Source organism: Dendroctonus ponderosae, unplaced genomic scaffold (genome assembly GCF_020466585.1).
Source record: "Dendroctonus ponderosae isolate FM_Combo_2020 unplaced genomic scaffold, Dpon_F_20191213v2 Dpon_F_20191213_1, whole genome shotgun sequence".
Lineage (NCBI taxonomy): Eukaryota > Metazoa > Arthropoda > Insecta > Coleoptera > Curculionidae > Dendroctonus > Dendroctonus ponderosae.
In genome coordinates this window covers 9,149,752-9,166,451 of record NW_026017110.1, presented here as the reverse complement: position 1 = coordinate 9,166,451, position 16,700 = coordinate 9,149,752, and the positions used below count along the sequence as shown (strand labels likewise).

Genomic DNA, 16,700 nt, shown 5'->3' with positions numbered 1-16,700 from the left:
GTCCCGAGCCCCGTAAAGCTTTAATCCGACCCTGCTCAGGTGATTTAAATAAAAATTCAAATTTAAATAAAAAGCGCAATCGAATTGATTTTTTGGGAGTTTAGGAAGAAAACGGTGCTCTACCAAAGGCCTAAACAAGCGCAGTTTTTTGGGAAAACAGTTTTCAAAGTCACTCTGCACCGAATTATTGCTCATAAAGCGCACTGGGATGATAAAAAAAATGGTAAAATCTCAATCCAAAGCGTGAAACAATTGAGTTTATGGCACGAAATGCATAAAAGGCACTATTTTAAATGCTGTTACTTACGTTCGTCGACCTCAACAGCTTTTTCAGGGATGCATCTTTGAAACCGACTCGGCATCGAATTGTCGCTCACAAATCACATTCAGATGATTCAAAATTCGTCAAATCTAAATAAAAATCGCGATTTTTTATTCAATTTCCGTAACAAACACTTTTCTACTACTTCCATTGGTTTAATAGGAAAGCATTTTTGAAAGTCACTCTTCAATGGAGAGACATTCACAATCCACACTCAGATGATTAAAAGTTCGTAAAATCTAAGAAAAATGCGTGATTGAACTGAATTCATGAGAATTATTGAAGAAATGAGCGCTCTTTTGAATGCCGTAACAAGCACTTTTGTACTTCGACAGACTTTTTGGGAAGGCATTTTTGAACGTCATTCATCAATGAAGGGTTGTTCACAATCCGCACTCAGATGATTAAAAATTCGTAAAATCTTAGAAAAAATGCGTGATTGAACTGAATTTATGAGAATTATTGAAGAAATGGGTGCTCTTTTGAATGTCGTAACAAGCGCTTTTGTACTTCGACATATTTGTTGGGAAGGCATTTTTGAACGTCATTCTTCAATGAAGGGTGGTTCACAATCCGCACTCAGATGATTAAAAATTCGTAAAATCTAAGAAAAATGCGTGATTGAACTGAATTTTTAAAATTTATTGAAGAAATGGGCGCTCGTTCGAATGCCGTAACAAGCGTTTTTGTACTTCGACAGGTTCTCTTCAATGGAGTCTTGCACCTAATCCGCAGTCAGATGATTAAACATTCGTAAATTTCGTAAGAAATGAGCGCTTTTTCGAATGCGTTAACAAGTGCTTTTGTGCTTGAACAGATTTTTTGGGGAAGCATTTTCCAAAACTTGCCAAAACCACTGACTTTGGTTCAAACTAGTCAACATTTCAAGTCTCTAGTTGCTCTCGATTGGAGGTCAGGATTTTTTGAAAATGGCTCAATTTGAAAGTTCTGGTCAGGCTCAACTCAAAGTTTGGTAATTCCTGTAAAGGCATTCTGAAGGTCCATTTATATCGAGATTTTGGACACTTGCAGCTTCCCACCGTGTTTAAAGCTAGGCAAAATTGCAAGCCACTGCTTGGTCCAAGGATTTTTTTCCAAATGTCAGGCTCAACTGCAATCTTGTCAATTCCTGTGTAAGTATCCTGCAGATCGTTTATTCTGTAGGAATTAGAAACTCTTATCTAACTAACCAGCACTTTAATTAACCAAAATGGCACGTGTAAGAACATGACGTGATCATCACGTAATCTGACGTCAGTGCTGACTGTGTTCATACAATAAATAGACTTGGGCAAGTGCTGAAAGCCTTACTACTATTCCTAGATGATTCCAAGTCTTAAGAACTTGATTCCTTTGATCAATGCCGCCCCCCATGTGATGGATTTCTATGTTTTTCTCCTATTTTTAGAAGTGGATTTTCATATGATGGCAATCTATTTCAGTTGCGCTACCCAAAACGCACATAAATCTTCACATCTTCTTTTAGGGGAACTGTGGGCAAATTGAGACAACTTAAAGGTTTCAATGTATATTTCTGCGGTTACATTATAGATCACACACCATTAGTCGAATGAGGACAACTAAAATAAACTACTTTTAGTCAACAACAAATAAAATCTGTCACTATTATGGCACATGGGAGCTAAATCAGGGATTGTTTTAACGGCAACGTTCCTAAACCAAGACCTTAGTTTATCAGACTTCCGAGGATTTTATCACTATTCTAAGCGTATTACAATAAAATATCATAAAACCAAACACAACAAACACTAAGCTCGATACCAATACATAACAATGTAATATAATTTATATGGATTTTCAGCCTTAAGTCAGTTAAAGTCTTGATGTGTTTGACTTAGGGCTAAACAACGTAAGACAATAAACAGTAGTGGAATGACTGACTGTAACTCATACACTAGAAGTATTGCCAAGGTGAATTTAAATAATTGTAGGTATTTTTAACGTTATCTTAATTGTACTTGATATAATAATGCTTTTGTGTGATTGTATTAGTACTGAATAATGATGTGGTATACCTGGTCTACTAATCCGGAGTATCTGTATCTTTTTCAAGCAATCTTGGGCCATCCCCCGACACTTAATTTGACTTGCTAGAGCAAAACTACTTCAACCATACTCACGTCAAATGTGCCCAGAAATATAATGGGCATATTTACCATCTCCCTTAACTTAAAAAAACTGACAAAAATTAACGTTTATCGGCGCTCGAGTTATTGTTGCAGTTTCGCACTCTAGCGGTAATTATGCAATTTTGAAAATACTAAGTCGGACTCATGCTTATACGAAAAAACTCGGGTTATTTCGGTCTCAAAAACACCTCCCTATCATAATTGTACAACATTTAGTACCACATACGTAACCAACCACATATGTAATAATGTATGGCTTTACGCTAAAGTAAACTAATCGCTAGATGAAGGTGCAAGTCCAAGATACAGAAAAAAGTTGTAACAATGAGAACATTTTCCATTACTCAGCATCAATACAATCACCCATTTTGAATATAGACGGCTACCCTACGCGATTATAAAACGTATAAAAATGCAAAAATATCGGTCCCTAAACGGTTGTTATTGCTGATCCCGAATCAATAATTGTACAATAGATAATATGCAAATTTCATATGTTGAGGTTGACGCGGACGATAGTTGTACTGTTGAAGTTGAGCGGCGAAACGCCTACCTTGGACTACATGTAGGTGGGTTTCATTTTGTAGGCGCGTTTCCACACTTCACAAAGGCAAACAGTAGAATGAAAACGATAAAAAATCGCCAGAGGCATGGAGACGTGCGTGATAATAGTCCATGCCCACAGTCCGTAGAAATGTAGCTGGATCGGATGGGACTCGGCCCGGGACTTTTCCAACGTGTTGATCGCCCACATGGCCAGATTGGTCACTAGGAGGAAAGTGACGATTTCCCGGCCGGGTTTCTTCCGGATCTGGTCCGGAGTCGAGCAGGTGCGCCTGGAGGCGTCCAGAATGAAGATCGTCTGGCAGGTAGTTTGCAGTAGCGAAGCAACTGCTGTTACCAGCACCAGCACCGTGTTCTTCTGAATAGTGAACTGGCCTCCGATGATGGTAAAAGTGCTGTAGATGTACATTCCAGTCTGAGCGCCCACCAGCAGGATGTTATCCAGCTGCAGGTTCTTTGAGCCGTCATATTTCAATTGGCGCACCTGCCACATGCCGATTCCTGCAGCCAGCGTGGTCATGGTGTACAGAATCAGCTCGCAAATGTTCACCTCGATCACCGCCAAGCCCACGAACTCCGAACGGGAGATCAGAACGAAGAACAGAATAAGCGAGATGATGGTGAGCACCAGGAACAAAATGCCGAGAAAGAGGCCTTTGTGGGCGCGAGCGCAATCTACTGAATAATGGTGGGGGCTCTTCTTGAAGGCGCTCATCTCAGATTTGGTCCTCGCAGTGTGATTGCTGCTGGTCGGTAGCTTGGAGATGCTGCGCCACATCACATAGAGGATGGCTGCGCAGATCAGGCTATACTCAATCGTGCAGGGGAATAGGAAGGGGGACGCGTCCTGGACCAATGAGCCGATTATGTTGGTCCGTCTGCACTCGTAGAGGTGGTGGGGGCCTTTGAGGCCTCTCGCCACTATGTGGTGACCATGCGCGGCCAACGGATGGTCCGCTGTTACTGACGGCAACCTGAGCGATAAGCATGCTATTTGTTATCAACAAAAGGCAAAGTCTTGCATCTTCAAAGCTGGTTGCATCGCTGAGCAAACCGTACGAAGAGTCCAGAGCAAATACGCCAAAGAAATGTTTTGTGCTCTAATCTACAGAATGTTCCAACCTCTTTAAATTGATTGCCAAAAAACTATTTTGTAATGGACAAAAATCCTGATAGCGATGATTAGCCAATTTTAGAGCAACGATTAGAAACGAAATCCAATACAGCTGATGAAAGGCTAGAACCGCAATCTTGCGCCTGATTAACCGGATACTATTTCAGCCTACTTACCCGAGCACGTTGCCCTTGTACGGTATCCTGTGGGATATTCTCAAGGAATTATTCTCCGGATTATAAAAGGTAAGGATTTCATGCTTGGTCTCCTGCACTAGAACGTTAAGCCAGACGGACAGATTTGTGCCGATCATATGCATCAGGCCGAAACGCGCAGCCACTTTATGCTTGTAAACCCGCATTTGCTGAAACAGAATAGTTCTCCTGGTTACCTGACAAGTTCTACGATTTTGCTCTCTTACTTCGCTGTTGAGGAAAATGAAGTACATCTGGATGAAGATGAACGCCATTCTGGTGGCTGGAGTGAGCGCCAGTAGGACGTTGTGGCATTTGGTGTTCCGTTCTAGCTCAAAGTACTGGCCGAACTCCAGTCCTGAGTAGATCATGCTGCCTATTCCGAAGGCTGCCAGAGGCAGAGTCGGGTTATATCGGATGTTTTATAATAATGTGCAGATGTTTTAAGGGCGTGCTTAGAGGTTTGTTTTACAGGAGATCTTAGTTCATTTGTATCACTTTTAACTAACCGCCAACCAACTTGAGAGATCAAAACGGCAATAAATAGATGTTAAAAATAGCTAGCATTTGAGGTGCCACAAAAGTTTATACAGGGTGAGGAGCTGTGCATTTTTTTGTAGCAAGACAAGCAGCATACCGGGTGTCAATTTGAAAACTTCCCGCCCTTAATATCTTTCTTGCAGTTGAAAATATGAGAAATCGAAAAGACCCGTCAATTTTATTTGTAATGGGAAAACTTCAAATGAATATTTTTAGCCTCCTTATTTCAACCCCCTAGGACGGGTAGATGTCACCCTTAGAATATTAAATGGGAAGGGGGGTCAAGTGGCACATCGTTTTAAAGGGCGTTCAATTCTCTTTTCATTAGGTACTACTTTGTTGCTCATTATTCGTTTTTTCGTTTAATCGCATTTCAAAATTACAGAAACAATTAAACTTGCCTGCATTGAGTTTCGGTTTGTTAGTAATGGTATCTACTATTCCCAGATAATCCACTTCGACTGCAAAATACAGGAAGTTTCATTTAAAGTTATATGAGCGGGTGTCCACATTAAGTATTTTTGTATGGGTATACAGGGTGTCCCGTAAGCACATGATCAAAAGGATACTGCGATATTCTTTGCATCAAAAGAAGAGGACCTGACCTAACTTTTTTTAACAAAAAGTATTCTGGCTCCTCTGCTATTGATGGTCAAAGTTTTTCTAAAGAAAATATCTTTTTTTGAAATAGCTGGAGACTGGTACGATGTATTTTAGGAACTTTTAGGAACTTAGGAAATTTTTGGAACTCGCTGTGAATTTGTTCTTATGTAAGACTCATATTTTGATGAAATAATCGAGTTCAGCCGCTTTGGACAAGTGGTGAATTATTGAGTGTCGTGGTACAAAAACTACCAGAACTTTTTATTTGGTGGATGAAATCAAGTCTTTTTTTGATGCGCTAATTAATCATTTATTCAGAATTTTGTGCTCTTTGTCAAATCTTGTAGCATTCACAGTTTTTGCGAAAAAAACATTTCTGTTTTCTTGCCATTTAACAATGTTAGACATTAACTGCAAATATCGTGATACGAGGCATACATTTATTGTCAATCAATCTCACAAATTCGTTTCGAATAACTTTTTCTAATGAAGAAGGTAGGGTTTTGAGAAGACAACTTGCGTAAAAGCGTACGCGATTACGCGGTGCATATTTGCAGTTAATGTCTCACATTGTTGGTGGCAAGAAAACAGACATATTTTTTGCGCAAAACCTATGAACAAGATTTTACAAAGAACACAAAATTGTGATCAAATGGTTAGTGTATCAACCAAAAAAATATGAGTAGATTCCATCCACCAAATAAAAAGTTCTGGTTGTTTTTATACCACGACACTCAAGAATTCACCACTTGTCCAAAGCGGCTGAACTCGATTATTTCATCAAAATATGAGTCTTACATAAGAACAAATTCACAGCGAGTTTCACTAAAATACATCGTACCATTCTCCCGATATTTCGAAAAAGATAAATTTTTTGAAGAACTTTGACAATCAATAGCAGAGGAGCCAGACATTGTTTCTTAATAAAAGTTAGGTCAGATAGTCTTCTTTTGATCCAAAGAATATCGCAGTACTCTTTTGATCATGTGCTTACGGGACACTTTGTATTTGGAAATACGTTGGCGAAATGCGCTTTTCGCTATTTCTTGGGCCAATATCGCATAAAAAATGTTTTATAATTACACACCAGTTAGCCATAATCTTCCAGCCCCTCTTCCTTGCACCACCCTGTCTAAAGCGACAAATGGAAAATGAAAATACTATAAAATTTCAAATGTCTAACTCAGTAAATATCGGAGTTTTACCGATTTTCAAACATGTATTCGGTGTAATGATGTTTTCAGTTTGCGTATTCACTTTGACCTAAGAACCCTTACTCAACCAAAGCTTATCACGTCTTAGAAATGTTTAACACACTTATTAAACAACACCTAGTATATAGGGTGTTTGGTAAGTAGATGCATTCCTTGCAGGATGTGATGGTGCAAGTAATTTTGGATAAATGTCCTTAATGACTTACTTGGTGCCTGTACCCACACGACTAGAAAAGCTAGAATCAACATTTTTATCACAAATCATGTATTGCTATTAAATGCCTAAGCCTGTAAAATTTCATTAAACTATTCCAAGCGGTTTCTGCAATATTAGCAAACAACATTTTTTTATTAAAACTTGAACACCCTGTAGATCGGAAACTAAGGGTTTTCGGAACATGGCCTATTAACGAATATCCAAAATTACTTACGCTATCACACTCTGCAAGAACTGCATCTTCTTACTAAACACCCTGTATATTCGAACATCCTCGTACTCACCAACTGCGCCCATTCTCAAGTAGAAACTCCCGTAGTGGTTCTGTTTGCCCATCGATAGCGAAGCCACTCTTGGTCGATACTTTGGAGCCTCCGAACTGGACACACTCGTGCTGTTTGAGTCGTCGTCCGACTCCTCATCGGAAATCACCTCATCTTTGCTTGCTTGGGACTCTGGAAAATAGCAGTCAATGTCACGCCAAGTCAAACGCAATGAAGTTTTTGCCGGTCTTTGTACTACAACTGATTCGCTCCTTCTGTTTGGAGCTGAGCCAATACGAATATTCAGAAATTTTACATCATGAGGACCGTAGGAGCATTGTGAGGGACACCAAGTCGGTTTTTTGGCCCGAGCTTGAAGACCTTGAAAATACTGAGCGGTGCAAGCGGCAAGAGCAGCCCGTTTTCGATAGTGGTGACTTCAGGATTCTGGATGAAGAACACGTGAATTTGACGGGTTTGGGCATTGTGCCCAACAGCTGGCCGGAGATTAGTAATGCAAGCAATGAGAGAAATGGGGAGCAGGAGGACAGATCAGTGCTGCGCGTTCAGGTGAACATTTCGCGTCTGCAACAATTGAGCGACTCTGAAGGGAGATGCCTTTTGAAAAAGCAGCAGAGTTTCTGGCACAACCAAATGAGCAAGGAGGAAATTAGGAATTTGCAAAGTAAGATATCCCTTTGTGACTTTGCCCCCTCAAACTTGCCATCCTCAGGCAGCATCATGCGGAGGTACATGGACAAGCAAAGTGACCCTTGCAGCGACTTCTACAGCTACGCGTGCGGCAACTGGAAGAACTACTTTAAAATACCTCCCGATCGCTCCTCCTACGACACCTTTGAGATAATTCGCGAAAACCTGGACTTGGTGCTGAATGACATCCTCAAGGAGGCACCCGCAGGGGTTCCAACACTGGAAAGACCCCGCTTGGAGCATCTATTCGAAGCGGGGCAGCTGAACAACAACACCTTGGACGCCACTGTGAAGGCGAAACTCTTCTACCAATCCTGCATGGACGAGTTGAGCATTTCCAAAAGGGCCAATCAGCCGCTGGCTGATGTTTTGCAGTACTTGGGAGGATGGCCGATTGTTTCCCAAGTGTGGGCCGGGAATAGGGAGGACTTGTTTGTGCTCCTGGCAAGGAAGGACTGAATTTTATGAGTGAGAACTGGACTGAAAGCTCATTGCCTTGCAGGTTGAGGCTGCTGAACAATGACGTGCTAATCTCCCAGTGGGTGGGGCCTGATATGAAGAACGCCAACCAATACGTGGTACATGTGGATCAGACAAGTCTGGGGTTACCCAGCAGGGACTATTTTCTGGACCCGAAGAATATCAAATACGTTCGGGCCTACAAGATACTGATCATGGGTGAGCCCAAGTTTTTCAGTAGGGAAAACAAAATCGTGAGGGTTCCAAGGCACGATTGCTTGAAGGCTCTTCTTCTCAATTCGAGTAAAAATTAGTTGGGTATTATTCGGCAATTTAGCCAGCGCTCTGTTGCTGGGGGCGTGTCCTCAAACAGTGGAGCAGCAGGTGGACGACCTTGTGGAGCTTGAAACCTCATTGGCCGAAATAATGGCCTCAGGCGAGGAGAGACGCAACATTTCCGACGTTTATCTCAAGACCGATCTGGCCTCGATGTCGCTCTACTTTCCCCAGTACGACTGGAAGACCTACTTCGATCTAGTTCTAGGTCTGCTGGAGGCTCTAATGTGCCAAGACCCCTAATATTTAGATCTGCAGGACCTGAAGTCAGCCTGCGCACCCCAGTGGCTGTCTATAGCGTCAAGTACCTTCTGGAACTGGTTCACGTGCTGAGCAACTCAGAGTACCGAACCATCCAGAACTACTTGATCTGGCGCTTTGTGCACCATCGCCTTATCAACCTAGGTAGCTCCTAAGCTAGGGCTGACCGGCAGGCAGAAAAAAGCAGCGAATAGAATTCCAGATTCCCGTTTCCTGGATGTGAAGCAGCGCTTCAACTTCGTGCTATTTGGAAGGGAGAAACAGCCGCCGCGTTGGCAGTTCTGCGTCTCGCAGGTGAACACCCATATGGGCATGGCAATTGGGGCGCTTTTCGTGCGTCGCTACTTTGATGAGACCAGCAAAAAGGACACGATCCAGATGACGCAAGCGCTGGTGGGCGCCTTCAAGAACATCCTAGAGGAAAGCACCTGGCTGGATGATCACACCAAGAGCTATGCTCGCATGAAAATCGACAGTATGGACCTGAAGATTGGGTTTCCAGACTTTGTCCTGAACACTACTGGTAAAGATCTATTCTGCCTACCCAAAAGTAGTAGAATATCAAGAAAATATGACCATATCTGTTTTGGATACGGGGCTTGTTGTAGAGCTAAGCATGCGCTACTACGATGTTGATATACATCCAGAGTACTTTTTCGAGAACGTGCTGAGCATTCTGCGCCACATGAGCAGATCTGAGCAGAAGCGGCTGAGGTCTGAGGTGAACCGGACCTTGTGGAGCACGTCGCCTGCAGTGGTCAACGCCTACTACAGCCGGAACAAGAACCAGATCATGTTCCCGGCAGGTAAAACGGCTTGGGAGGGACTAAGGGTGAACTCCAAACGTGTGGCTTGGTTAGGCATCCTGCAGCCCCCTTTCTATCACAAGCACTTCCCCAAGGCGATGAACTTTGGAGGCATTGGAGTGGCGATCGGGCATGAAATCACCCATGGCTTTGACGACAAAGGTAACAGGATAATAAGTGATAAGTGTGCTTGAGGTGTTCGAGCTTACGAACAGAAAAATTGAGATTTGGTTTCTCCAAGGACGCCTCTTCGACCAACAGGGAAATCTGATGATGTGGTGGAGGGACGCCTCGATCAGGAATTTTTACGAAAAGGCCCAGTGCATAATAGACCAATATAGGTAAACAGGGTGGCTTGAAATTCGCAGCATTGTTGTGAGAGACAGTAATCCTCTAGCCATTTCCAGCACTCTCTGCACGGTGGGTCAACGGAAAGGTCGCACCCCTATTTATGACTCTTCTGGTAGATTTCTAAACCTTTTCGTTGGCCCACCCTGTATATGTGGTTGGAGGTGGTCGGACTGAAAATACTGGGCGGTTTCAGCCAGTACGTGCTGCCGCAGATAAAAATGCCAATCGATGGGTACTTAACGCAAGGGGAAAACATCGCTGACAATGGTGGCATTAAGCAGTCCTTTAGAGCCTACCAAGAGTGGCTTTCCAGACATCCTGGGGCCGATGAGAGCCTCCCAGGTGAAGAATTGCCACCGCCTTTTATTCGACTGTGTCAGATTTCGGTTCGGCAGGTTTGAACCTAACGGGAAAACAACTGTTCTTCCTCAACTTTGCTCAAGTGTGGTGCGGCCAGCAGCGCATTGAGGAGGCGAAATACCGCTTGAAAACGTCCGTTCACTCGCCCGGGATTTTTCGGATCATTGGAGTGCTCAGCAACTCGGAGGACTTTGCCAGGGAGTTTCACTGCCCGAAAAATAGCCCCATGAACCCGGAGAAAAAATGCACCATTTGGTAAATGGAGTTGAGAGGAGTTTGAGAGTTTCATTACAAAATGATCAAAAAATGTACAAAACTTCAGAAATTTGAATCGTAAATTTCTTGGTAACCATTGGAAAAAATAAGTTGATGGTTGTAACTTGTTTTTGAACCACCAAAAGTTGCAATTACAAACAAAAATAAACGGTTCCGAGCTTTTTCCAAGACACTGTCCGATAAATTTTTAATTAATTTACTCTGGGACTCACTGTATGTGGTTTTATCGTATAAATATCGAGTGAAATTCTGTATCCTGGGAGGTGTTTAGAAACGATGGTTCCTCTAGACCAAATGACGCCTTCGAAGTAACCAAATCGACCAATTCAATCACCCTGTAGATGCAACTTTTATCGGCCTATAGGCATTCCATTGAATACAAAAGGTTTCGTGTCACAAAGGGGGTCACAAGTCCAATCAATAAATCCATTAATGTCCTGCACCCCCGTTCCGAAATGTAATCGAATAGTACAAAGGCGGCCTTTGTCTAATTTCGGCCGGCAGGAAAACACTGAAAAACTCACTGTTCGCTTTCCGGTCCCTTTTCTTCATCTGGCGCTTGTCTCTGAGCAGCACCATATAGAGGTAGAGCAGGAAAAACATGCTTCCAATATACAGGTACAAATAGTAGGCCTCGTAGAAGGACGGCGGGATGTATGTTGAAATGACTTCTGCCATTGGAAAGGCCGTGCCCATCACCACCAGCAGTTTGCCGTAAAGCGCCGAAAGGGTTGTGGACAGGGCGTCCCTTTAAATTTAAATGTACTGGATGTAGATTAGGACCAAGTCGACAACGGGAAATACTCACGCCCCCAACTGCCTCCACTCCACCTGCTTTTCCGCCCTACTCAGCCTCCTCACAACTGGAAAGTGCTGCTGATGGTGGTGGTGGTGGTAGTAGTAGTTGGAGTGTGTTAGCGGTGCGGACGACGCAGCCCTGTTTACGCAAGTAACGATTCATTGAAGTAAATGTGATGGGGCGTGAGAACTAAAAGAATTAGTGTATTCATCCTCATTACGTGAAGAATGAGGCGCCTTTCTCGGGAGAAAAAGATTCATATCAAAGGTGTTTGATTACTTGACGAATATACAGCGTGAATCGAAATTGGCGTCATTCCCCTGGGGGTGTTTTAGGAGTACAGAAAAAACAGTAACAAAAATTATTAGAAAGCGGATAATATCTGGATAAAGCAAATGTAGGAGCGAGCCATTTTCGACACTTTTATAGGATAGTTGTCTTTTGGTTTGATAAGGTTTGAGTCACCTCCAGATTTTTGTCTTTGGAGAATGTTGGCGAATAAAATTTACAAAGAAGTCAGAATTGAAGACAGTGGGCGTCACTGTCTTCTCATTACGTACTTGTGGGTCTGGATGTGGACAGTGTGTCCGCCAATCACGTGCTTGGCAGTGGACTTGGAGGGGGACGAATTGGTGAGAGTTTCTGGCGAAACAATGACCGCATGGGGGGAAGCGGGCGACGGCAAAAGGGGGTCGCATCCCCCCAGGGCTGCGCTGCTGCGACTGCCGCCGCTCACGTTTTGCTGGGGGATCGTCGGCCAACTGGAAACAACCACATTTAGCAACAAGTTAAGGTTTAGAAAAGTGCCATCTGGCGATTGAATGGAATGTTTCCACCCTAAGTACAAACCTGTTCATTTTTGCAAATTTTTAATAATTTAATTAATTTAAAAATTTAATAGATTGTGCTTTAGCACTTTGAGTAGGCAAGAGACGCTCAACTAACGGGATGCAAATGAGCAAATGATACGGCAATTACGTTGTTAAGCCAATAAGCGCAATCTGGACAGGACGTTTAACTCTGGCTGTCTGATTGTATGATTGAAATATTGGCTTTTCGCGCTGAAAATGCGGACTCACCTGACCCCTTCGGCCTTCATGCCCAGAGCGCTGGGGGCGGCCGTTATTTCACCAGTTGTGTCTCCCCCGAAATCCGCCCCCGACGTTGTTGCTATTTCCTCAATGTCCGAGTCGATGCCGCGATCGAAATCCATATAAAACGAGTCTCGGGAGTCGCTTGAGCCCCTTCTGAGCTTCAGCGAGAGGTCGGGCGAGCTGTCCTGCTGCTGGGTCATTTTCGCAACACTTTCACGCTGCCGATCACATCATTTTTGGGCCCAAATTGCCACTAACGTGCGATTGCCACACCATTAAGTTCCTGTTGCACAGGCTACATGGCTCGGACGGGGTAAATCGGGAGCGTCAATCAATCTGCACTGCGTAGCAGGAACGAGCAAAAGTCGGCGAGAGACTAAAGCGGAGCGCGTTTGTAAGGCCGTTTGCGTTTCTGCCGCCTCTGAATCTCCTGCTGTTTCGTTGTTGGCCGCCATTCGCCTGCGGCAGCAGCACGTTATTTTTCCGCAATTCTGTGGGAAATAGAAGTCATAGAAGACCTCAGATCAAACACGGGATATATTGGTGCGCTAGAGCGTCAGTAGGACGTGATTTTTGCTCCTAGTCTGAATACATTTTGTACAGAAGATATTTGTGTTCGCTTCAGGCAACACAACACTAAAGATGCTGCCTGCTAGTAGGCCTGGGTAACACTGTGTTGAGTTGCGCGAGTGAGTTGATGCCGCTCTCTGATTTAATAAGTTATAACTCATCGGTTAATGAGTTATAACTCATTTATTAAAGCGAATTAACCACTTTGTCCTTGTCCAAATAACTAAAGGAAAAAAAGGGTACCTCATTTTAATAAGTAACATTTTTACAGCAACGGAACTGCGCGAACTCCTTAAAATGAAACTGGGAATTTTTGTGGCTTTTCCCAATGCAACTTTGGCAAATAGAAACTTTGCAAATTTACTGTTAATAAGGCAAAAGTGCTGCTATTTTAAGTATTACTATTAGTATTGTCTACAGATATAGTGAGAACGTTGAATCTTATTTAACCAACTAATAATTAAGTCTCATTGAACCCTTTGCCCATTGGCTCCCTATACGCTGAATGACGTGGCGACTCATTTAAAAGGATTTTTAATTCTTTTATTATCTTATTTTCAGTATGTACTTTTTTCAATTTTAGTTATCTCTTTGAACTAATCACTTTTGTATTGATTAATACAAAAAAAATTGTATAATTAATTAATAACAATTAACTACATGATTATGTAGTTAATCGTTTTAACTCACTTTCATACAATAGTAAAAACGTTGTATAATGTTTTGGACAAACAGTGGTTTTGGGGATTCTTCAATAAATCGCCATTTAAGTTCTTTCGGAAACTGCGACTGAGTGGTTAACACATTTATACTTTCAATGTTCTCACAAAAAAATAGGTGGTTAAATGTCAATCAATAGATTATTTATCCACTAAATGAAAACTCAGCCAGCGTTTACAGCAGCAGAATAAAAAATTATTTACCATTGTAAAGTTGATAGACTGCTGCTATAAATCCTGGTTTTTTATTTCATTATTACTCAATATGAATAACGCTTAGTTGCTCCAGAAGTTCAACTTTAGTTGAAGATTGTTCTCAAAAAGCTGAAAAATTTTTGATTTATTGAATATATATTTTTTAAATTCCGATTGTCCCTAGCAATTCTTCAATGATTGAAACTGTGCTTCAAAAATAATAACATTTAAACTAAATTTATATGACCTGTTCTTCTGGAACGAAATGTATAAATGCAATGAATAATATAAATGTTAAAGTGTATATATTTCATTTAAAATCCCTGAAGAAAACAGTAAACGGCGATTGGTGCGCCCGCTGATATGAATAAGTCGAACTAAAATCGACAAAAGCGCCCTCTGAAGTGAATAGGTCGAAGTAAAATCAAGAAAAGCGCCCTCTGATGTGGATAGGTCGAACTAAAATCGACAAAAGCGACCTCTGAAGTGAATAGGTCGAAGTAAAATCAAGAAAAGCGCCCTCTGATGTGGATAGGTCGAACTAAAATCGGCAAAAGCGCCCTCTGAAGTGTTTAAATCGAATTAAAATAGACAAAAACGCCCTCTGAAGTGAATAGGTCAAACTAAAATAGACAAAAGCGCCCTCTGAAATGTATTAATCAAATTAAAATCGACAAATGCGCCCTCTGAAGTGAATAGGTCGAACTAAACTCGACAAACGCGCCCTCTGAAGTGAATAAGTCGAACTAAAATCGGTGTGGCCCTCTAGTGTCGATAAAGCGCCCATTTTAATTCGACTCATTCACTTCAGAGGGCTCTCTTGACGATTATAGTTCGGCTTATTCACTTCAGAGAGCGCCTTTGTCGATTTTTTTAGTTCGACGTATTCACTTCAGAGGTCGCTTTTGTCGATTTCAGTTCGACCTATATAATATAGAGGGCGTTTTTGTCAATTTTAATTCGACCTATTCACTTCAACGGGCGCTTTTGTCGATTTTTAGTTCGACCTATTACCGACTACAGAGGGCGCTGCTTTCGATAATTGGTGGTATATATTCACTATAGAGAGCGCCCAATTGTCACCTACAACTTGAACAAAGTGTTTTCAACTTTTTGCTCCTACTGCGTCTGTACTGCAAAAGCCATTAAACCACTGAATTGTGGTGAAATTGGTGTGAAACCTTGTGGCTTTTCTTTAAGCTTTTGGGATAATTTTTGAACGCTTTTTCCCGCGAAAAAGCGCGCAATGTGTAGGGACTTGGGAAAAAAAGGGTGCAAAAAAACAAGCGAAATATCCAATAGGAATGTTCTTTATTCGTCAATTTTTATGGAGAAGAAACAGGCTTAACTGCTTAGGTCCCGCCACTTAAGAAAACAACACGCTATCACCCAAAAGTAATAGAAGATAGAAATTGCTTAATAAACAAAAAGGCCGCTGGTTTTTAATACGAATAAATAAACCTGGTCAACCTGGGTAACACTGTGTTGAGTTGCGCTTTTGAGTTGTTGCCAGTTGTTAATGAGGCATAACCCATTTCTTAAAACTTTACGAGACCCGAGACTGCAATTTCAACATCTAAAAAAAAGTCGTCAACATTTTTTATGAGTAACGTTTTTTCAGCAACCGAACTGCGTGACTGAGCTAGTGCTTTGAGTTGACACACCAAATCCATTTGCGCAGCACTGCGCCAACTCCTATAATTCACTGAGTTACCCAGGCCTACTGCCAGGAGCGCGGAAAACTTTAAGTTACTTACTGTTAGATGTTTCACTTGACATCGTTTTAGCCGGCGCTAAAAACTGTCAAGGCGAGAAAGATTCACATAACATAATTCTGGTCTTTCGAACGGGATTCAGGAGGGTCGGAAGGACTATCAAGTGGAGTCGAATACACACAAGACGCCGATTATTTTCATATTTATTCCTATAAGCGGTTGACTACTCAATTATTAAGATAATGTTTTTTTTTTGAGAAAGTTCAACTTTGGTCTCACCCTTTATGAAACATAGAGGTGTTGCTACTACTGCTAGCCTGAGAAGTGATTATTTACTCCATTTCCCAAGTGAGAAGTCATAATTCTCTCCTTAGGTCAATAATAATAATAAACGTCCCTCGGTTAATAATGAAAGATGTTTACGCTTTTCATTATTTTTGGTATGCCCAAAAGTTCCTAATTCCCTTCCAAAAACCCTAAGTGAGATTCCGTCCATTTCCACCTCTAATCACTGTAACTTTAAGCAGGCTGGAAGTCAAAAACTCTCCCACGCTAAGATGTATTTAAAAAGACCGAAGTTATGGAAACGCCGAAATTTATTGCCGTTGTCAGTGGAGTTTTGAGAAGCTTATCCCCCAATCCATCTATCTTTAAACGCAGAGGCTGACTCTCTATTACGTCCCAAATTTCCACATTCTGGCCACAGAAAGTCGACCACTGACGAGACGGGGACTATTCCTGCCCTGTTTCTCGACCTGGAAAAGCAATAAAAGAGCGCCACGCTTTCTGGAAGTGGTGCGCACCCTCCTCATTCATCCGGCCCTCCGTCTATGGCGATGTCGTTGACTCTTTTCGCTTTCGTTTTTC

At 42.1% G+C, this 16,700-nt stretch overlaps 2 protein-coding genes across 2 annotated transcripts; one reads left to right on the top strand and one right to left on the bottom strand.

Annotated features, from left to right (window-relative positions):
- Nucleotides 1–1,837: 1,837 nt before the first annotated feature.
- On the bottom strand, nt 1,838–13,130 carry LOC109536943 (proton channel OtopLc-like). The gene is made up of 8 exons (XM_048660760.1): nt 12,620–13,130; nt 12,101–12,301; nt 11,550–11,678; nt 11,266–11,489; nt 7,203–7,373; nt 4,572–4,732; nt 4,327–4,514; nt 1,838–4,010 (listed from the first exon to the last, which is right to left on the bottom strand). Exons 1-8 carry the CDS (start codon nt 12,832–12,834, stop codon nt 3,032–3,034), a joined length of 2,268 nt encoding a protein of 755 aa, XP_048516717.1. The 5' UTR covers nt 12,835–13,130; the 3' UTR covers nt 1,838–3,031.
- Nucleotides 7,384–10,913, top strand: LOC109533557 (neprilysin-4-like). Its single transcript, XM_048660758.1, has 11 exons — nt 7,384–7,866; nt 7,915–8,341; nt 8,395–8,570; nt 8,689–8,895; nt 8,946–9,092; nt 9,151–9,471; nt 9,557–9,754; nt 9,809–9,916; nt 9,996–10,095; nt 10,299–10,447; nt 10,501–10,913. Exons 1-11 carry the CDS (start codon nt 7,413–7,415, stop codon nt 10,722–10,724), a joined length of 2,511 nt encoding a protein of 836 aa, XP_048516715.1. The 5' UTR covers nt 7,384–7,412; the 3' UTR covers nt 10,725–10,913.
- Nucleotides 13,131–16,700: the final 3,570 nt, after the last annotated feature.